The following is a 23,121-nucleotide window of genomic DNA, read 5'->3' as shown; positions in this document are numbered from 1 at the left end:
GGGCACTATATTTAAGCATTCTGCTAACAAATAAGGCAATGCATGAGAAAGTTGTTAAAAATAAGCCTGCATTTTGGATTACTTACATAAATAAATTCATTTTTAATGATTGTGATAACTAGTCTTTTTTGTAAGTTAAAAATTATTGTCTGTTTGGGCTTTTGGATACACACTGACTAAAGAGATTTTGCTGTTAAACCAATTTTTCAATCGTCCTCGAGTTATAGATGATATTTTTACCAATCTTCTGTAGTTATATAATCTTTATATGAACTCTTAGTTCAATGAAGAGAAAAAGCATTTTGAAGTATTTGCACAGACTTGCAATCTTGTAATGCAGTGCTTACCAAATTTATTAGACCCCCTGTAACAAAAATGAGAAAACACAAATATTTTAGAAATCTATCAAAAGCATGTTTAAAAAAAGTTTTAGGCAAATAACAAACTGAACTCACATTGTTATAACCAAATTTGAACCGGCACACTTTTCTCTGAGAGGTCAGAAATTAACCAAGCTTAAAATTCAAGTGCTGAAAATAAACTTTCCTGTTCAGGAATGCAAGTAAAGAACTGTAATTTGGCTTTACTATAATATGCTTTACACTAAATTTGAAAATGAATGGAAAATAACAATAAATATAGCTCAGCATTAAAAATATAATTTTGATTAAAGAGCTTCTGCATAGAAACATACAAAAATTTTGGTAATTATGAATACCTTTCATTTAGGGCAGCACTGGAATAAAACTTACATTGGGTGGTGGTCTAATAAATTTGTTAAGCACTGTAGATAACCTTCACACCACTTTGTGTGTTCATTAGAGTGTTCATTACATTAAATGGTCTAGGAAAAAAAAATCTGTGATACTGTTTAAACCTGGCATTAACATGGTCTTTCAATCCAGCTAAGGACAGGAGTGAATAGACCCAGTATACACTGAGAATGCATTAAAATCAGATCGCTCAAACCATATCGGATTTAGACTGGGCTCAGTACTGGACCACAGTGTCTTCTTTGTATGCACAATCTGTAGGTAATTGTTTATGCACTACTGGCATAATACTCAAGTGTAAACAGACATATGTCACCAAGATGTGTTTCAAGCATGTTTGGCATGTTTGACTGGGTTTTTCCTGAAACATACCAATGAACAGACCCAATCTTGTTTTCTTCTTATAACTTATAACTATAGCAGAATAGGCACATGAAGTGCATTGCTGCTTCTCACCAGTAAAAAAACAACTGGAAACAAATGACAGATATATTAGATTCAATGAGAATTGGTCACTGATGTAACTCAAAGATGCATTCTAATCCTGTAGGTGAACTGACATACTCTGAAGTGTCCACTTGTAAATACCCAGTGGACAGCAATAAAACCCATGTTAATGCCTTACAAATGATTTATATTAAAACCAGGGGGAATGAAACTACACCTATATGCAGGGCTAGACGTCCTAACACCTATGCATTTATATGTATGTGTGCATGTGCATAAGACTCTTACTCTGATGTCATCTGAGCCACTGTTTCCAGTGAAGAGTAACCTCCTTCCATAAACAGTTCAGTGTAACGTCCCATCTTGATGGAGTCGAGCCACTCTCCTACAGTCTGGCTTCGAGTGCTACAGTTCCCTTCTACGCTGGCATGCTCCACTAACAGGTTGGAAACTCTGGAACGTGGATTGGGAAAACAGGTAAAGAGAAAGCAAAATGTTTGAAGATGAGTCTTCATGAAGCTATTTATGCACCATTACACAACTGCAAATGTTGTCCACTCAAAACTCTTTGTCATTTGGCTCACTCTTCATGCTTACAAATAAGGCTCTCTCTCTTATCAAACAGAAATATTCATGCCAACTAACAACATTCTCCACACTATAACTAGAAGAGGCGTGTGGTGTGAGAAAAGGACAAGCATAGCTTGAGTCATTTTAATCTTGACGCCCGTCATATGTCATTGTATGGCTGTTAGATAAGGTGTTGCTTTATTAAACGCGTTCCAGTGTGTGTGTGTGTGTGTGTGTGTGTACAAAAAGAAAGAGGAAAACAAAAGATCTACCATTATTTCATTATCTCCGCAAAGAAAATAACATAATGAAGTGTCTGCATAAATGTCTGCTTCAGAGCAATTATTGCCATTTCATACCATTATGTACTAATGCATTGCACATACATGGAGAGGAAATACTAACTGAATGTTCAAATGTTACGACAATCAAAGGACACCCCACTGACTACATTTCAGACTAATGCTTCATTCTAAGAAAATTAAGCCACTTCATTTCTCTGCTCTTTATTGCTAGTATGCAGCAGCCAAAGACTACGTTCATTTTTGTTTTAACTGTGCTGCTACACAGGACTTCAATAAGACTCTATTTACATTTTATCTTGAAAGATGAAGTCTATTAGCTTAGAGTGCTGAGCCTAATTTGCTTAAAAATGAATGTGTAAATGAATACACTTCATTTTTAAGAGCCAAGAAGCAGAAGCATTATCAATAAGTGTTTAGAAATGTTTTATAGAAAGCTAACATCATTTCTTAATAAAGTCAAAGGTTTTCTACTAACACCAGCCATTTAGATGAGATCACCTTTATGTGTGTGTGCTTGTGGAATAAACTGTAACTAATATATATTTTAAATGGTGTGCAAAGTACAGTGTTACATCCTACCTGTGTGAGGAGTTGACAAGCTTTTTTAACGAGCTGGGGTTCCGAATGAATTTGTCTAGCAGGCAAACGATCTCATCAAACTTGGGACGGTTGCTGCGTTCTCGCTGCCAGCAGTCCATCATGAGATGGTACAGGGCCTCAGGACAGTCCATAGGACCTGGCAACCTATAGCTTTCCTCCACTGCTTTTATTACCTTCAGATAGAGAGATAAAGAAAGACAGGCAGGTTAGCTTTAAAAAAGCAAACTAACAAAAACAAACCTATGTATAATGTACAAACAGTTATACTGTAAGAGCAAAAGGTAAATTTCAATCATCTATGCCAAAAGGATAACTACAGGTTGCTTTAACTTCATGATTATTGTCCATAAAAACATTTTCAAACACAATTCAAACACCTTTCTAAAGAGCTGTGAAAATCACATTTCAACCTGCCACAAAAGCTCCTTAAGCGCTCTCTTCCTAAAATAATTTCATATAACCATCAATAGTGTATGCATCGCAGTGTACTTAGATGGACGAGGGAATCAGAGGATGAGGGAATCTCAGAACTTCTGAGATCAAGTTCTGACCATCTTAGTGTCGTCTTTCATGCAGTTTAGCCAATAGGCCAACAGAAAAAATTGCTAATTTTATTTGCCACCTGCAGTGATTTTCAGACCACTCTATTGTTGGCTCTATCACTGATTGCCGTGAGGGTGAATATAGTAGGAAAGTTTTGTGGAGTGGTGTGAGCTCATCTAGAGTACAGCTGTAAACAGTACCAAGGAACTGATTGTAGAGTTTAGGAAGCAGTTTCTTCCTCCCTCCCTATCATCACCAGGGGAACAGATGTTGGGGTGACTGATGAATCCCTAGGACTACACATAAACAGCTAACTCGACTTGTACAGGAACACAGATATTGCCTTTAAGAAGGGTCCAGAGTTGCCTGTATCTTCTTAGGAGGCTCAGGTCCTGCAATGCCAAATGACAATGCTGTCTATGTTTTGTCACTCTAAGGTGGGAAGTATGACTATATGGCAGTGTGTTGGGACAGCAGGGTGAAAACAGCTGATTCCAGGTGTCTGAAAGGAGGATGCTAAAGAAACTCCTCAGCATTATGTACAATCCATCCCACTATATATTCCTCTCTGATTGCTCACCACAGTACACACAGGAAAAGGCTCATTGCCCCAAGGTGCAGGACTGAGCACTACAGCAGATCCTTTCTACCTGTGGCTATTAGATTATCCAACTCCTGTCTGTTCTGATAGTTCAAACACTGAAAAAAACCCCAAAAGAGCAAAAAAGAACAACTACACATTAACAACATTAACACTCTGTAATACTATAATTTTATACCTTCTCATCTGTTCTTTACAAGATGGAAGGATTAGTATTACTACCATAATATCACTTGTAATTTATTCTCTGTTATCACTTACTGCGTTTGCTGATGGCATTAATATAATTAACACTGTGCCACTTTTATTTGTGTTTATATGTCAGACTTTTGTCCTTGTGTCTTTTTTTTTTAGTAACTGAGATTTAGTTTGCTGTTTTTATGCTCTCAGTTTCTGTTCTTATTGCACTGAGCATGCAAAAGGCACAAGAATTTCAAAACACCATAATCAGGTTTATTCAAAAGATTCTGGTATGCTGTCCCCGAGGAAATAAGACTCCAAAGCGACTATAAAATGAAAATCTATGACATGGATATATATTGAAGTATATGCCGAGGGTACATCCTGTTTGGTGTATCCTGCAATATTTTTTTAAAGGCAGAACCATGACACACTTCAGCAAGGCAAGATTACTTTCAAATTGAGTTCTCCTGAGCAAGATCCTGAATTCTGATACTTGCTTGAGGGATGTGCATGCTCTCTACCTGACCTTATACTCAAATATCCATGAAGTTTGCAACCCAACACCAATGCCCTGTGTGAATCCAGCAAAATAACACAACATTAACACAACATTAACACAACGTTGTTTATTTCACGTGCCTCATAGCCCCGTTAATCATTTCTGCAAGTAACAGGATGCAGTACTGAATCACAGAAATGTTTTGGTCGGGGAAATTGAATTGGATGAATAATAAATAAACCTTAGCTCCCTCCGTTAGACGCTGCAGTGGAAAGCAGGCTGCAGTTTTCAGCCTAGTTCTGCCAGTGCAAGACACTACAGGGAATTGATTTGTTGAGTTTATGACAGCCTTTACTTGTGTCAAATTCACACAAAAGACAGATGTGATGGCACTCCAATACGCTTGCATGTATTAAAGCGCATGCATATGTACTCTTGCACTCAAGCATAAGAGAGAAGCACAGCAGCAAATCACTGCGTGCTGAGGGGGTAGAAAAACTGACTGGCAGGGAGGAAAGATCAGAGGAAGGGAATGAGAGACGAAGTGGGGGAAGAAAGAGAGGGCGGACAAGACGGAAAAAAAGTGCATTTTGTAGAGACAAAAAAAGGGACAAGAGAAAGAAGTGAGAAGGAAGAGGAGACAGTGGGCAACAGAAGGTGATAGCTGAGAGAAAGAGAGTGTGAGAGCCTGCACTTTCTTGTGCAGATCAGAGAAAATCCAGCATAACGCTTTCAATTAAACATCAAACGTCTTCTCCTCTCCTCTTCTCTCCTTCTCATCCTCCTCTCCTCTCCTCCCCCTCTCTAGATTCGAGACAGACAGCCTAACAACCAAAAGGAGGGTGGAGTCTGAAGTAGGAGTTGGAGAGGTCACTGGAGGGCTGTGCGTGCATATGTTGCCTGTGTGAGTGGGTGGGTGGGAAGTAGATGCATGTGTGTGGTGATGAATCAAGTACTGCAAGCTCACTCATCACCATCTGATACGACTGCAGTTGTATAATCCAGCAAATACTACATGCGTTACTCACAAGATTAAAGAAAACTAACTTTTCCTTAAAATGTCTTAAAAACTTACATCTTGATTGGACATCTCCCAGTAGGGCCTCTCTCCGTATGACATCACTTCCCACATGACAATCCCATAACTCCACACATCACTAGCCGAGGTGAACTTCCTGTATGCAATTGCTTCTGGAGCCGTCCAGCGAATGGGAATCTTTCCGCCCTGTAACAAAATGCAGCGTTTACCAGATGATGCAAACACATTGAGGCATTTAAAGGAACCTCGGGCTTGGAAAATATAACCTCAAATTTTCGTGTGTTGTGCTGCTTTATTATGAAGAAATCTGATATGTTCACATAAATAAATAGACTCGAGCTACGCTTGTCCAGAGCTACAGCAGTAAATACAGCTGCCGTCATTCAAAATTTTCATCTTTTGTGTCATGAGGATGGAAACCAAGAACAGACCTTAATTGAGACACTTCTTCCGTATGTGGTCCAATCCAAATTTCCCCTAATGGATATCAATTTAGGAACACATTCATGATACCAAGTTTCACTTTCTTATACAAATTCCCTATCCTAACTGTCGGGGGCCCTGTGATTCCTCTATTTTTTACTCATCTTCATTATCATGCTTTCATTGCAAAGATTAAAAAAAAAGTTCACAGAAAGACTGCTGAGTTCCACAGGAAAGTGTGTTTTCAGCTGATGAGTAGTGAAATTAGCTTGATGCAGTATTGATGAACACAGCAGCAGGATATCTCAAGCTCTGATTATTTGAAGGGTGTGAATTATGTTATTCTCACTGCTCTGTCAGGGAAGGAGACTCAGACAGTGATAGAGAGAGAGCAAGAGGAGATGTAGCCTGGCAGTGAGAGGTGAGTGACAGGATATTTGGCACTAAGGCAGCAAGACTCAGTGCTAATTGAGTGTTGCAGAGACTGAGCCGAGTACTAATTGGACCTCCTCCAGCAGGAAGCAGGCCGTCTCTGGCTGACAGAACGCCACTCAGCCTGGGATATACAGCTCAATTTAAGGCCTGCTGCTGTTGTCTGTGTGTGTGTGTGTGTGTTAGTTAAAGTACCTAGGTGTGTATTTAATGGGAAGACTATTCTGTGTGTCAGTTTTTCACTTAATCCAAAGCTTGATAAGGCAGAGTCATGCTCTGACACACCCCACATTAAATGTAAATGTCTTTAAAGACAACAGTGTGCTGCCTTTTTCCCCTAACACTCACACTGAGGTAGTCAGGTGATTAATTTATTAGTTGACCAAAAGAAAGTGAATGCTACTCGCTGGCATGCACCTTTTAAATATCTTTGCTCTGATACATATTACAGTCTTATATAATTTAAATTGAACAGACTTTGGGCAGTTAGCCTGGCAAACAACTTTGAGATATGTAATAACCACTGGCTTCAGAAATTTGTGCAGCTTTACCCGTGTGGTATATGCAGCCTCCGGATCATCTTCCAGGACTCGGGATAGACCAAAATCAGACACTTTACACACAAGGTTACTGTTGACCAGGATGTTACGAGCCGCTAGATCACGGTGGACATAGCCCATGTCAGACAGGTATCTACATTTGTCAACACAAAGGGAAGAAGGGTTAAACACAAACACTGCACATTAATGAGTTCGACAACACAGTGTGTTTGTTGGTTTTATTTATACCTCATGCCAGATGCAATCCCACGCAGCATACCAACCAGCTGGATTACAGTAAACTGGCCATCATTTTTCTATGTAGAAAGAAGGGACAAAGGTGGAAAGACATTCTTAATAGTTTGCTTTGGTATCTTTATCTAAACAATTGAATATAGTGGAAATAAATCTAGTCTATAATGTATCACATATGATGTACCACATATAATGTATTAACTAAAAATAACATGAATAGAAATGAAGACATAAACAGATAAACCTTAAAAAAAGGGACTATAGAGAGTTTATAGAGCTGGCCTTATTAAAGCTGCCGGACAGGACAGGATAGTGTAACTCTATATATGTCTGTGAAGGTTCTCAGTCATCCAGGTCATCGTAGTCTAAGGAGCTTGGAAAGAAAAGTGTCTGGACTTCTTTAAGTTGCTTGAAGACATTTCACCTCTCATCCGAGACGCTTCTTCAGTTCTAGGGTCAAATGGTGGAGAGTCCCAGATTTAAGCCCTGTGGGAGTGTCCCCCCAAGAGGGACAACTCTATATATGCACCACATCATAATAATAATAATAATAATAATAATTATAAAAAATTCTTTAAAATGAACATATCTTTTAAAAATATAAATATTTGAGCATTTCTGACTTTATTTTGATAGGGACAGTGGGAAGAGTGACAGAAGTAAGCACAGGGGAATGACATTTAGCAAATGCTACCCAGGCAGGATCTGCACGAATTATTTACCCATGTTGTATCGAACTTTAGCACTTAACTACTGGGCAACCCTGTATATGTTCTGTTGGTTTTAAACTGTGTAAACCTGCAGACCTGGGCCAATTACAAGATAATATAAAGAAAGATGGGAAAAGGCTCCTTTTCAACTTCTCCCCCTGAATTTTTCCAATGGCTGTTATGGTGCCACTGCAGCAAATGGTGGGATTGCTTTTTTTGTTTTTCTCTAACAGCTACCAACCAACAGCACAGGCTGTGGATCGTGAAGCAGGAAGAAAGATTAAAAGCTGAAATATATTCTCCAGTATTGGTTTGGTTGTAGCCACATAACCACTGATCAATACAGATCTGATTAGCCTATTGTGTCAGCAAGACAAGTCAGCTTGTCTAACGCTAATGCTCTAGTTTTATGTGATAATTATAGAGAATATCCATAAGCACTTTACTCTGAAAATACACATAATTTACATTTATATTTCTAGTATTTAGCTCTGGTTCTGACCATTTCCCTTCTATAAGTGTCAGTGATGGTCATCCAATCAACTATGCACTTCAAGTCAGACCTCCTGCTCTATGAAATGACCTAAAGCATTAATATTTCCATGAATCCTGCCCAGAGTTCAGTGTCACCCTGCTGCCTTGAATCACATCATGTTTTATGAATGTCTCCTGTACAGACGTGTGTCTCCCCAAGTAATTCATCTTTCCCCTTCCTCCCTGCAATACCTGACTTAACCTTTCTGTTACTCTTCCAATCTGTCTAGAAGAACGATGCTAAATCGGTTGTTCAAAATGTGAGAAAAATGAAGCACGCTTTTTACCAAAGAAATAATTAATTCAAGCAACAGCATTGGATGACAAGTTACCTTACCACTTAGTAATTAAGCTAATATTGAAAACTGCATCCACAGTGATGGCTTTTTCCCTGGTATGGAAGACTCTTTCACTAGATTTCCTCTTAGCTTTTTCCCCTCTCATTGTTAGTTTAAGCTTTTGCTCCTTCCAATCCAAATGTAAACTATCAACATTCCCCTCATCCACTCTTCACATTTTGACAGCAGACATGCAGCTCACAGTTTCAACAAATAGTTTTTTCTATCCACCCGCAGCAGAACATCCCACTTACATGTGAAATGAGATGTTAAGCCAAAGATGTGAGTTAGCAGCCTCACAGTACATTGTCCATAGCTGTGACAGCTAATCCAGGACCCAGTCCAGCCCCTGGTTTTCAAATAGCTGTGTCATTTATACTGGCCTCAGTACACCAGCCATCCATGTAATTACTTCTAAGGGTTTTCTGTGCTGCACCGTCTGCTTGTGGCCCATCTTCCCCGCTTCCACTTTGCCATTCAGGTTTATTCCCCATGACACACAGGACAGTCATATCAGCAGTTTTCACTCACCACAGCTCCGTAACACACACTTATCTGTATTTTTTGTCTCACAGCATCCCCCTTTTCCATGCAGCCAAAATGAGATCATTCCCTTCAGATGAGATTTCTGATTGTTCCCGTCTGCAATGCCTTTCAAGCAAGTAAACCTACACCTCAAACCAAGAGCATTTTACTCCTCCGTTGTTGTTGTTTTTTTTTTCAAAAAACCCCCACTAACTATCTTCAGTGCTGAATCCTGATTGAATCTTATGTATTTCATCTCTTCATTAGCAAGACTCTTGAAGAAATTTATAGTTTTTCTCATGCAGGAATTAGACTTGTCTGCTACCTGAGCGTTGTGCCACTGTAGGCAGTGAACAGACTGTTAAGTGGTCTGAAGAGGGATTATTTATTTCAGCCTGCCTCTTCATTAAATTCCACATTCTACTCGCGATGAAGGCAGTACTTTCATTTACGCAGGAAAGGCATTATTCTAACTCTGAAGGCTTAGTGACTTTATATATTCTGGTGAGGTGATCTGTGTCATAGTAAAGGTGAGAGAGCATTTCAATATTTAAATGTGCCTTAAATCTGCCCCATCCAGATGAACTCTACAGATTCTCTGATTATTCACTACTATTTTGTGTTTCTCATCATGTTATCTTCCTTCCTTGACCTTATCAATGCAGCTGGCCTCTCCAATTGTCTAACCAGGGTCTCCTAACTGTCTCTGGTTCTGATTTTAAAACCAGAGTTGACCGTGCTTTTGAGGTTGTTGCACCCAAACTGTGAAACAGCCTTCCTCAGTCAGTCAGGTCAGGCGACTCTTATTTGTTTAAAATGACTACTGAAAACTAATTTGTATAGGTTAGCGTTCCCTTAATTTTACCCTTTAATTTTTTGCCATAATTTGCAACTTTTTGCATGTATGTTGAAATGAAATCTTGACCGTATACCTGCGTCTGCATGTTTGAACATGTATACTTATCTTCAATTTGTCGCTTTTATATGAACTGTGAAGCGCTTTTTAACTATGTTTTGAAAAGTGCTATACAAAATACAATATTATTAGTAGGAAATATTACTTCATCGCCTGAACACATCTGTATCTGTTTTCTGCTTAAAAGCTGTTATAAAACCTGCTTTAACTGCCATCTTTCTGTTATGAACCACGGTTGTCTCAATGTGTGCACCACTGTCTGTTTCCAGCATCCTTCAGTCCATTGAGATGTTACAGACAACACAAAAACTGAGATGATATAATTTCTTGTTAATGAAGCTAAGAATTCTGCTTAAAAAACTCAATGATTTTTGGAGAATTAGAGTGGGTTTGTATTTTATCCAGTGTCATTTTTTAAGTATTCTTTCTTCCCTCAGACCCTTCTCCTATATATTTTACCTTGAGAAAAGTGTCCAATGAGCCATTCTCCATGTATTCTGTGATGATCATCACCGGCTTGCCTGAGAAGAAAAAAAAAACAAAATCAACAATAAAATACTTCACGTTAATAAGCAAATATTTTGAAATCATAGTTTCGACATTAGCTGGAAGATTTTGTTTTTACCATTTATCTAGATAGCCACACAAAGTAAAATATCCTCTAATGATCCAATTCCAAAGTTTATATTATATACAAACAAAACAAAAAAATAGAATAAGGACATATCATGTGTGCCAATTTTTGCTTGAAATATGATTTTTCAGTTAAAATAATCAATTCTTTATCTGACATTGTGCATGCAATTTTTCCAAAATTTAAACTGAGATGTAAACATTTGTATGCATGAGAACAACCCTTAACAGCAACTTATACGGTGGCCCTGAGAGGCCAAACGGACTGGAACTTAAGAAAACACCAGCAATAAGAAAAACACTGGAAAAACACGCAAAACACAACAGAAATAGAAAAAACGAAAACGGAAATTGGAAATTGGAAAAAAGAAAACACAAATAGAAAAAACGAAAACAGAAATAGGAAAAAACAGATTTCCAAAAGCACAAGGGAAGTGTTTCTGGGGAGACAATAACCCGATGGACCAGTTGCAGGAACCAAAATATACTAAGAATTGTGCTGGGAGACACTTAAAAGAAGTGGAGGATCTATCAGTTTTGTGAGGAAAGAAAAGATGAGAGGTTAAGTGTGTTAGCCTAACTATTAGCCTAAAAATCCATCATCAGCATTATATGAATCATGAGATTAAAACACACACTCTGTCTCCCCAGAAACACTTCCCTTGTGCTTTTGGAAAGCTGTTTTCTCCTATTTCCGTTTTCGTTTTTCCTTTTCTGTTTTTTTTCCTATTTCCGTTGTGTTTTGTGTGGTTTTGCATCGTTTTTCTTATTGCTGGTGTTTTCTTAAGTTGCAGTCCGTTTGGCCTCTCAGGGCCACCATAAACTTAGCAGCTAGATCAACACTCAATTATGCAAAAACTGAGTGAGCTTCCCAGTTGCTTTTAAAAGTTAATATATTAGATACTGTTGAACTTGACAAGCAGACTATGACATCAACTAAGTGTAAGTCATAAAAAAAGTTGAAAAGGGAAAGCTGTTAAACTACAGGACTGATTAAGTACAGCATGCAAGTTTAAAATGGCTTAAGATTCCTATATATCTACACCAAACAACTGCTGTGAGTTTTACTTACATTGTGACATGCAATATGTGCTAGATCCTACAGGATGCAGTTTCAACCAAAGTGCATGAAATTTAAATAGGGATACACATGCTGATGACTCACTCTTAGTAACCACACCCTCCAGACGGATGATGTTTGGGTGGTTAAACTGGCCCATGATTGACGCCTCCCATAGAAAGTCACGTCTCTGCTGCTCTGTGTAGCCTGCTTTCAAGGTCTTAATGGCAACCTGGATCTCTCGTTTCCCGGGCAGCCTCAGCGGTCCACTGCACACTTCACCAAATTCCCCTGAGGAAAAAAAGGTAGACATTAAGAGTGGCATCAACATTTCAGTTAAACCTGACCTGTAAAAACTATTATGAAATGGCAAATCAACCTTGACTAGACAGATAGATTTTCTTTAAGTAAACCTGAAAGTTTGTGCCTGACACACTGTGTTCGTACAGCTTATATTCTTTACTTTAAGGGGCCAATCTTGAAATTGGCTAAAGCGCTTGAAGCTAATAAATGTGGTCAGTCAACATTTTTGTCAGTGGAAACGTTATTTATGTCTGTGCGCAATGTTGCTTTTAAGCACACTCTTAACTGATGCTTATGTAAGCTTATGCAATTATGAATGTGACAGGTTTATGAAGGTTGTAGAAAATATGATACACTGCAGTAGTGTTAATGAGAAAATGTTTCAATTCTACAGAAGGCAGAATTAGGCTCGAGTCATTATGCTATTTGTCTACTCTATGTGTTTTAATAAGGCATTTTGTGACATTAAGCTGTTTCAGGGCACCGATTAAACAGGTTTACCTTTGTGGTTCTTAAGGATAATACAGACAGGCTTAAACTGATGCTCCAAATATGAAACAGTGGATCTCCTAGGTGTACACACACAGATGCAGACATTATTTTTTTATTTTTACCCACCAGCACCAATGATCCTTTCAATGGAGATGTATGAAACGTCAATCTCCTGGGCAAATTCATGCACTGCCTGGTTGGGATCTTCATAGGTGAGGGGATCGATATAAGTACGCACCCCTGGAAATTTTACTGAAGAAGCACACACATGGCGACATTATTATTTGAGTACAATAGATGCATACACCTAAAAAAAAGCTACATGTAATAATTAGTGCCATTAATTAATCCCAGAAGACAACCATCTTTTCATCCATCCTGCAAATTTGGCATGCAGATAATAAACACTAATTTTAAACATTTTATTTCACAGTCCAAATCAATATAACAGTATCCCACACATACTGGGACATGGTGTTGTTTTACTGACTACTCTGGAGTTGATATACCAATCACAGTTGGCTTTGATTCCATTCCAACAGATGGATAGAGGGTATTATGCCAAAAATGTGGACAAATATATTAAGCTGTCACAATCTATAAGTCATCATAGCTCTATGTGTTGTCTGCCAACTATGTTTGCTGGTAGCTATGAGCCCGGTTTGTGCCAGTGCCATTCAGTAAATAGCTACTGTAGCAAAACACTGTCAACCGTACTTATAGTACGCACATGCCAAAGGAGATGGCATGACCAGACATGACCGCTGTGTGAACCCTGTACTGTACATGTACTGTAAACTTTGGATGAACTTAAGCCCACATACATAGACACATACAGAACGAGTCTGGGCTTTAACTTACTGTGGCCATTGTGGAAGTGCATCTTTTCCTCTTCGGGATCTTGCTTTGCTTTGCTGTAGCCACAGCGCCTAAGGAAGAAGTGATCCAAAAACATTAGTGTCAATGTCATGTCAAAGTGCTGTTAAATACACACATGTAAAGTCAGCGACTAAGCATTGTTGTCAAATTATACTTGTCTCAATGACGCACACACTGAGGGGGAATAAATAAATCTGACGATATTTCTCGGAATGGGACTTTTATTTTGAAATAGCGCAATTATTTTAACATTTATCACCGTTACCAAGGTAGACTGATAAAGGCAGTAAAAAAGGAATGACCCCTGTGGTTTCCTCTCAAAGTGATATCATTTGGCAACTATTTCCTAGTACAAACTAGTACAAAAACACAGGAAAAGAATACTTTTTGAATAGTAATCTCACAAAATACCCCAAGCAAAGAAAAGCAAACCCTGCCACCTCCCCCAAGAATCTAAGTGCAAAATAAGCTTTATATTTTCTCACTGAATCTGCTAACCCATCTTTTAAGGTGTTCAAAAATATTGCTGAAAAGAAAAGATGTCAGCAAAGGAATGCAGTTTCCACAAAATATCAATAACCAAGAAAGCCCTTCTCGACATATCAACTCTGACTTTTGCAAAAGGAAAAAGAGATCTGTCACTTTTTAAGAAAGGCCAGACTGAAAACAGAACTTTTGAAGCCGCAAGGCTTATGTTTATGTCTATATCATATTCTTTTCCATTATGTCTGTGTAAGCCTGGTGGATAAAACCGACATTCATTTGTATGTTTGTGTGTTCGTGCAAAAAAAGCTTCTATAAGTCAATATTTTTACAACTGGCATCAGAGATAATCACAGATAACCCAGATTAAACATGTGGAATGAATTTAAACTTGATCTTATATGCAAACACAAAAACACACCACGCAACAAATGGATACAGAGTAACTAATTAAAATATCTGCAATGTAAATTTACTGCTTTATTTTAGTCATTTGTCAAACAAGTATTTCTGATGGTAGAATTTTTCCTATCTTTTAGTTCTTGAAGACAGATGAAGACACACGCACACACATGCAGCGGGGTCATGTCCAAGTCTTTCCCATCGGAGCTCTCTGTAGGGTAACCAGGCTTGGCTAGAGGGGTTTGTATGGGCAGCTGGAGAGGGTTGACTCTGTGTGTCTGTGTTTGTGTGTGTGCGTGTTTTGTGTGTCTGCCTGGAGGGTGTTTAGTTTGCTGGATTTGTTGAGTCAAGGGGTTTGAGCATGCCCTCCAACTTCATGCATGTGTTTGCGTGTGTGCGTACATGTGTGTTAACCCATGCATACACCACTGCGTATGTGCTAGGCTCCACACATGTGTTCTGTGCACGCGTGTGTAGTCTGGAGAGTCATGTATGAGTGGGTGTGTGGGAGATGCATTGGTGGGAGGGGGTTGTGGTGCTTGTGCCCTAAATCCATCGCTGGAAAATTTGGCATTCTTCCATCTCTCCTCCCCCACACACAAAACCCGGGAATGATCCGCAATCCTCATCTCTGTTCGGCTAAACCAGAAATCAACTCTGTATCGTTCTGATTTGTTTCTTAATTCTTTCCAACATCATAATTTTATGTTCAACATTAAATACAGTTTTTTAAAATTGTGCATTCACCAAACCTAAACTGTTTAAATGATGACCTAATACTGAAGGAATGAAGAAAATTTCGTAAATGAAGCAACAATATGCATCTGGGAGAAAAACGAACATGTATTTTCATTCTTAGAAAACCTCAAAATATAGTAAAGAAACTGAAATGTGAGCTTTGACTTAACTACCCTGAAGAGAGAGGAATACAAGAGTTCTAATGATTTTTACTCTGGCTTTGACTATTTTCTCTACTGTCTATTATCACTCCGTCTGCAGTTTTGTGTCTGCACGTGGGAACATTCTTTCATAATTAAAAAAATTTCCTGACTTTACTGATAAAGTAAAGGTCATATGCACATGGGGGCATGCAAATGTGACAGACTTGTAGACTGAAAAATGGTAAATGCTTATGAGCAAGGTTGTGCTACCAGATGTGAGGAAAATCCACTTGACTCATATGAATCCACCCCGTAGTTATAACCTAAAAAGCAACCCTTAATCCTGACCTATCACAAAAGTCTTACTTCAAGCTATGTGTCTAATCCCATAATGCTGCTCAACCACACAGAAATATCTGGGACAGAAATGAGATTTGAAATTTGTAATTTCTGTTACTCAGCATAAGGTCAGAAATGGATAAAGTGATGATGGACCATTATTAAACTAAAAAACAATATTGTACATAAAATAAACAGAGAAGAATATGCACTATTATCTGCTTTATTTAAAAAAAATAAATAAGGAGAAAATAAGAAAAAACATTTTTTTTTCTTCCATTGAACACTTCAAATTCTTAAACTGCACTTTCATAGTCCAGTAACAACAAACTTAACCTCAGCATTAAACTTCTCCATCTAGGGGTTACCGCAGTGGAACATCTGCCTAAATTTAACCCAATCCCATAAGCTTCCTGTGCCATTCCAACCCTTTGCATGTCCTTCTTCACTAGATCCATCAAATCTCTCTGTGGTCTTCCTTTTTCCCCTGCTTGGGAGCTCCATATTCAGCATCCTTCGCCTAATATCCACTATCCTTCCTCTGCACATGTTCAGGCAATCTCAGCCTTGCTTCTCTAACTTTGTCTCCAAACTGCTCAATCTAAGCTGTTTCTTAAAATTAAAATTAAATGAAAGATCATACCTATGCTTCTTCGTGAAAGAAGCAAAAAATGTGAATGAAACATACAACCCAACTGGCATCTGGAGAAAATGTCCTAGAAAATGTCCAAGACATGAAAACCTGCATAATGTGCATAAAGATACTTATTTATTCCTGATATCACAATTACTTACTGACATGTGACTTTCCCGTCTAATCAACAACAGCTGGTAATAAGTTAACACCATGCCAGATAATTTTAGGCTTGAGTGTCCAAAATATCACACTTTCACGCTGATAAACAGTTTGATTGCCTTCTCACATTTTATTCAATTTATTCAATATTATATTTGAGCCACTCCAAAAAAGTTTTACTAATGCCACTGACAGGAGCCAACACCGTCAAAAACAACAGCACGTGCCACCAGAAAAGTTCCGGATATCCTCAACAACTCAACACAATGTCCCTGTCATCAGACAACAGTGAGCTTCGCTGACTCATCAACTGCTATCGGACTCCTATCACTAAATTTTACAGCCACCTCAAGTCCAGAGCTGTTTGTCCTACAGTGACCACAGTTAGGATTATGCAGGTAAATTGGGAAGATTAAGAAAACAGAACTCCGTTGACTGCAATCTACTGACATCTACTGGTTAGATTTTACAGACTGTAACTTTAATTCAATATTTCCAGTAACAGGAACATTATTAAAAGTAACACAGTAGCACTCTCATGATAATATTTTGTATTTGTTTTTATTGCCATGTGCATGTGCATGCATATTGGTGATATACACGCACATGCACATGGATATACTTTTATATCATATTTTGATTTTCTGTTGCAGGTATATAGGTTATGTCTTACCGCCCACTGAGCAGGAATCCAGCAACCACTGCCAGCAGGACCAGAGCCAGTGTGATGGCCACCGCTACTATCGAAGCTTGAGCACGCTCACTAGTAGCAGTTACTGCCAAAGAAAAGACATGGGATTACACACAGTACACAAACACAAAACCACACCTGGCATCTGTTGTTGATACAGCCCCAGAACACAGGTGGGAGTTGTGTACAAGTTAAACTTCATTGTATTGTCATTCTCTCCTTCTCTTTGGTGCACTCACAGTAAGGGCTGGTCTGGAATTCAAAGCGCCGGCTAAATGCACCATAGCCTGCTGAGGTCCTGGCTCGTACCTGTAATGCATCATATCATTCATACACCATACTTCACTTTAATTCATTTGGATTTGCTTGATCTTAGGCAATACTGAAAAACTATTTTGTCACTGCTACATATTTAAATATTTTTTCCTTCCCTTTTGTCATCCCAGTTCCATTATCAGTCCCTTAATTTGTGAAACCCATTTCTGACCTGGAAGATGTAAGCTGAAGAGGGCTTCAGGCCTTCCACCACCATTTCAGTGTCCTTGGATTTTATTATTGTGTAACTGGAGTCCTGTTCCTTTAGTTGAAGAAAGAGATTGTTAGCTTAATTTATTCATGTGTTCTACTAACATTTTTGTACTTTTGATTGTCAAAAATGTGTTGCCCCAATAATTATATTGCCAAATTGTATGCACATAGCTTATTGCTGCTTTCTCTCCGCAGCTACCTGTGGTATATGCGAGCATGAGTGTGTCTAAATGCCTGTGTGTAGGGATCACTTTTCCAACTGTAACCACATCAGGTTTTAACTCAGCTAAATGCTGCCTCCATTAGCCAGATGCCATTAGCTCACCACTGACCACAAACCCTGCCCTGCTCTCCAATGTACCTTTATTGTGACCTTAGAAAAGAAGACATCAGAGGATTACAGGCAGAAAAGAGGAAGGGCACAGGAACAATGATCTGCACAGAAGCATCAAATTGCTGTCCCTACTTAAGTCCAACTTAACAAAAAAGGGAAAAAAAGGTTATTATGCTGTTACAAAGACTTTTGAAGTCAAAGTTTTCTCACTGGACCTGGCTTAAAACACTTCAGTAAGATACACACATCTGTAGCTGTAACAAATTAGATGTGTTATACAGGGCAAAGGGGAAGTGCTGCTAAAGGTTGTTCAAGCATGGTCAGTTTCTTACATATATATATATATATATATATATATATATATATATATTTATTTATTTATTTCAATACTCTTAAAAAGGGCCAGATACAACCAGAGTCATTAGCTATGTACTTTGAAAACGACATTCGGCTCTGTGTTTATCAACAGAAATGTTTATATGATGTGTGTGTGTCTGTGGACTAAAGTCAATATGACATCTATTGTACAACTAAATGCAAAAGCTTGAACAAGAAGAACCTTACAAATTAATTTTCTGTTGTATAGTACATTTAATTTCATAGTACATATTGTTCAAAACTGTATACACTAAAACACTAAACTGGCAAACCAGTGCTTTTAAAACTGAAACCTCTACTGTACGAGAGGTTCAGGGAGGTACTAGGAAAACACAGCTGGCCCAAGGGCAGTAGACAAAGGTACACAGCTTTGTGAAAAGATTTTTTAAAATAAATATATATATATATATATTTTTTTTTTTTACCTTTTCAAAATACTTGATCTCATACTCTAGGATGATGCCGTTGGGACGATCAGGCTCTGCCCAAGAAAGGGCAATGCTGCTCTTCCCTGTATGACCTTTCCTCACCACACTCACTGGGGACGGTGCTGCAGAAACAAAGATTCAAAGAAAATAGTACGGTTTGAAGTATCAACATAAATAGCACAATCCAGCAGTTAAATATGATGCAACCCACTGCACTTCTCACTGCATTTCACATTATTAAAACTAAATAACACAGGCATAAAACTCTAATAAACAGTGGCACAAAGGCACGTGGCAAAGTATGCCAATGTTGTAAAATCTGCTGGATCCCATCAGCATTCACAAGACATCATTCTTTTGAGGACACCTCATCCTTTGATGTTTACATGCACATAACTAATTGTCATGCATGCTGTGATTGCTGTACATCATGAAAAATTTAACTGTAGATTAAAAAACCTAAAGAGGATTTTAAATATGGTGACAAGAGGAAGAGGTTTTTCATGTAACAACTTACACAGTAACGGATATCTATCTTTGCTGTTCAGTGATTTCTTTCAAAAACATAATTTTCCATGTTTTTTCTTATGTTTAGAGTTTCATGTTTGGAATTTAGGCTCCTCTCTGAGGTTGTTTGCTTTTGTCTGTCAAGCTCCAGCTCAAAAAATATTATTTTTGGTTCCCAAGCAGCTCTGCCTCAGAAGCATGTTTGCAATTTGGCAACAAGGTGCACCTGTGTCTAATTAAACCATCCCTTTATGTCTTGCTGCTGAGCATGTGCTGCCAGAGAAGCATATGAATTCAACTGTTTAAGTCTTCACATTTGAGTGTCTAGTGTACCAAATTTGGCACACTTTAAAGGTTACAAAATACACTGTAAAACTCTTCTAACGTAGCATCAACACAAACAACAAAATAACCACATAAATTTGTCACTTTTATGCACAATCCAAGATATTTGTGTATTTTGTTCTTTTCTTTGTATTTCTTCAAAGCTTACATTTTCATTTATGCCTTTTTTTCTTTCATTTATCCTTTCAGTTTTGAAGTGAGCTTTGTTCTGCAAGTTTACATCAATCGTGAAGCCATCCTGTTGTAACCTGAACTATTGGTTCATCTCTCAGAGGGACAATTGGAGAGTCTCTGACACATAAAGAGCTTTTAACTAGGCAAAATGCTCCCTCAGGCAACATCCCTATAGCCTGTGTGTGTGTGTGTGTGAATGTTGATGCGCGTGGATGTGCGTGTGAATGTGTGGCTACTGCAAATGCTAAACACCGTTTAGGTTTCAATGGCCTCAGCAGAAGTCCACAGAGAATAAATCATCGCTACAAACACAGTAACTGTATCCTGAGTGGATGGTTGCACAGAAGTGTTATCTGTAATATCTTAAAAGCCTGAAACCAGAGACCGAAACTCACACACATACACACACTCAATGCTTAAATGGTATAAAGCCTGGATTCAATGATGAGCGAGAGGGTTTATTTTCCCAGCAGCTTTATGGGTAACAATACACCAAAATCTAAGTTTACACCCTCCAAAAATGGATGCAGTTTTTTCATTCTATATTTAATCAAAAGTTTTGAAAAGGACTTGTAAAGAGGGTACAGCCTTTTACCAAAGCTTGTGATTTTTAGAGTTATATAAATCAGTCTTAGATTTGAAGTAGGGATTTTGTCTCAAAATTGTCATCAGAAATGTTGTCAAACATTAATTTTCACAAAGAAACAATAAGGACACTAATTATAGAGGTTAAGTTCCTTTAATGGCTTTAAATTCTTTATTTTGTCAAAAAATTATCTAAATCATAATCCATCCATCCATCCATCCTTCCATTTTCTTCCACTTATCTGGGGCTAGGTCGTGGGGGAAGCAGCCTCAGCAGAGAAGCCCAGACCTCCCTCTCTTTAGCCACCTCCTCCAGCTTGTCTGGGGGAACACCAAGGCGTTCCCAGGCCAGCTGAGAGATATAATCTCTCCAGCATGTCCTGGGTCTGCCTCGGGGACTACTCCCAGCGGGACATGCCAGGAACACTATACCCAGGAGGCATCTAGGAGACATCCTTGTCAGAAACCCGTTCCTCCAAATCACGCCACTCCAGGTCTCACTGTCATTGCCCACATGAGCTTTGAAGTCTCCCACTAAGGCAACGGAGTCCACGGGGGGAGTACCCTCAAGTACCCCACCCAGGGACTCCAAGAAGGCCTCCTCCGGGTGGTGAGCCTACAAGAGGGTGGACCCATGTCTCTTTTTCGGGTTGTGCCTCGCCGCGCCCCATGGACTAAGGCCCTGGCAGCAGGTGCTCACCATCGGGCACCCTTCCTGGACCTGGCTCCAGGGCTCCAGGGCAGGCCTCGGTAACCCTATCCCAGACAGGGTGAACTGTTTCCTAGATCTTTCAATCATAGGGATTTTTGAATCACTCTTTTTCTGGTCCTTCACCCAGGACTAATTTCCCATGGGAGAGCCTACCAGGGGATGAAAGCCCCTTGTCAACATAGCCCCTGAGATCCCTGGGACACACAAATGCCTCCACCACGACAAGGTAGCAAACTCATAATTCTTAAAAACGTATTTTTCTGTTAATTTAGAGAAACTAAAACTGTTGACCTTTTCTATACTGTAATCCAAACTATAGCCATTCCTATTTTAGTTAGTTGGAAATATGTGCAAGCTACTTTAGACTCTTTCACTGAGCTGTTGCTTTACTTAATGCAAAGTCGGTTTACATTTGAAGCACACCTAAAAACAAGAAATGTTGATCAGAGGCAAACACAGCAATTAAACACTTTTTGGCTCACTTGGTTCTGTCTCTTCCTTTTCACCAAATACAGAAAAGCATAGATACACAATATCTGTATATATCCAAAATAGCACTGAGCAGTCACACTCACCAAACAAGTGCTTTAAAACCCAGATTTGCAATTGAGACAGAAGGAGAGGTGATAGAAGAGAGAGACGGGGAGGAGGAGGGAATGGAAGAGGGAAAAAAGTGAAAAATGAAAGACGAGGAGGAGACATGTTGAAAGAGTGTAGACGGGCCCCAGCAACACTTTTATTTTAACAACGGGGTAAACAGTGTAATGACACTTCTAGCTTTAAACACTTCCACTGCGTGTTATAACTGCTAATGAGCACGTACAGTATGCCAATGAAAACGCAAATGAAGATGAACTCCTGGTGTTTATGCCTGGTGGCTGGTAATGCTCTATTTGCTATCCGTCTGATACTTTTTTTCTACAAAGGGTGAGTTTAGAAAAGGTAAAACCTATTCACTGGAGGAATACAGCTATCCAATGTAACAAATAAAAGCAACATTATCACAGTGCTAAACATAAATCTCCCAGACCACTATCTGTCTGCACATCACCAAAATCAATACCGGCTTTCAACAATCTCGTTTTTATCTTATAACTACCCTCTCGGAATGACTGATAGATAGATTGAGACAGAATGAATTGGAGATAGGGGACAGATGTCTTCACTAAGGTTGCAAAGTACCAAAACTGCTATCATCTATTTCGCTAGGAACTTTAATCTGCCTTTTCTTTTGATGCAATACATTCGATTAGTGGCTTTGCACCAATCCAGCATCATGCCACAATCCACTTCCCTACCAGCACATCAATATTGACAAAAAAATATAACACCTGGAATATTTTAATTATGGCTTGGAGATTTAATGCTGTGACCATAAACCGCTCCAATTTAGTGTATTTACAGAATTTTGCATTGTGTCATTCCCATCACTCTCCCTTTATTTTATAACATTTATTTACTGTTGCTGGAATAATAAGGATATAAATGTTTGTTTGTTTTTTAATTAGACGAAGTAAATGAAATTTAATGCACAAACAACTGGCGGCTTTCTATATTTTGACAATGCAAACCACACTTATAAGATTCAGTTTCTTTAGTTATAAGTTAGAAGGCTTTTTGTCCATTTTAAACCACTAAATCATTGAGTTAACCTTGACGACCTTGGTGGATGTAAGCCAATTTGAATGGATTGTTAAAATAAACACACTCTACAACCCTACAAAGCTTTTATGTAAATTAATTTAAAACTTTTCGAGCTATCATGTTTACAGACAGAAAGAATGCAATGCTACCAACAGTATAACCTCCTTGCTAAGATACTGTTGGGACTGCTGGGAGTCACATTGTTGGGTGAAAAAATACTATGTTATACCTGTCAAAGAGTGTGATCTATGACATTATGGAAGGAAGGAAGGAAATAGAAAAAAATTAAACAAAA

The 23,121-nt window shown here is 38.6% G+C and overlaps 1 protein-coding gene across 2 annotated transcripts in view; it reads right to left on the bottom strand.

Annotated features, from left to right (window-relative positions):
* Positions 1-23,121, bottom strand: part of epha5 (EPH receptor A5) — a 62,370-nt gene that overhangs the window by 5,515 nt on the left and 33,734 nt on the right. The window contains exons 6-19 of one of the 2 annotated variants that reach the window (XM_019361236.2): positions 18,857-18,981; positions 17,679-17,768; positions 17,431-17,500; positions 17,174-17,276; positions 13,582-13,649; positions 12,847-12,972; positions 12,031-12,216; positions 10,692-10,753; positions 7,204-7,271; positions 6,967-7,108; positions 5,597-5,746; positions 2,675-2,868; positions 1,509-1,673; positions 348-364 (exon numbers count right to left, since the gene is read on the bottom strand). In XM_019361236.2, coding sequence (XP_019216781.1) covers positions 348-364; positions 1,509-1,673; positions 2,675-2,868; positions 5,597-5,746; positions 6,967-7,108; positions 7,204-7,271; positions 10,692-10,753; positions 12,031-12,216; positions 12,847-12,972; positions 13,582-13,649; positions 17,174-17,276; positions 17,431-17,500; positions 17,679-17,768; positions 18,857-18,981 — 1,566 coding nt within the window. The remainder of the gene's footprint in view (positions 1-347; positions 365-1,508; positions 1,674-2,674; positions 2,869-5,596; positions 5,747-6,966; positions 7,109-7,203; positions 7,272-10,691; positions 10,754-12,030; positions 12,217-12,846; positions 12,973-13,581; positions 13,650-17,173; positions 17,277-17,430; positions 17,501-17,678; positions 17,769-18,856; positions 18,982-23,121) is intronic. The other variant, XM_005451420.4, reaches the window with a different exon arrangement.

This window comes from Oreochromis niloticus, linkage group LG7 (genome assembly GCF_001858045.2).
Source record: "Oreochromis niloticus isolate F11D_XX linkage group LG7, O_niloticus_UMD_NMBU, whole genome shotgun sequence".
NCBI classification, from domain to species: Eukaryota; Metazoa; Chordata; class Actinopteri; order Cichliformes; family Cichlidae; genus Oreochromis; species Oreochromis niloticus.
This window is presented reverse-complemented; position numbering and strand designations above follow the sequence as displayed.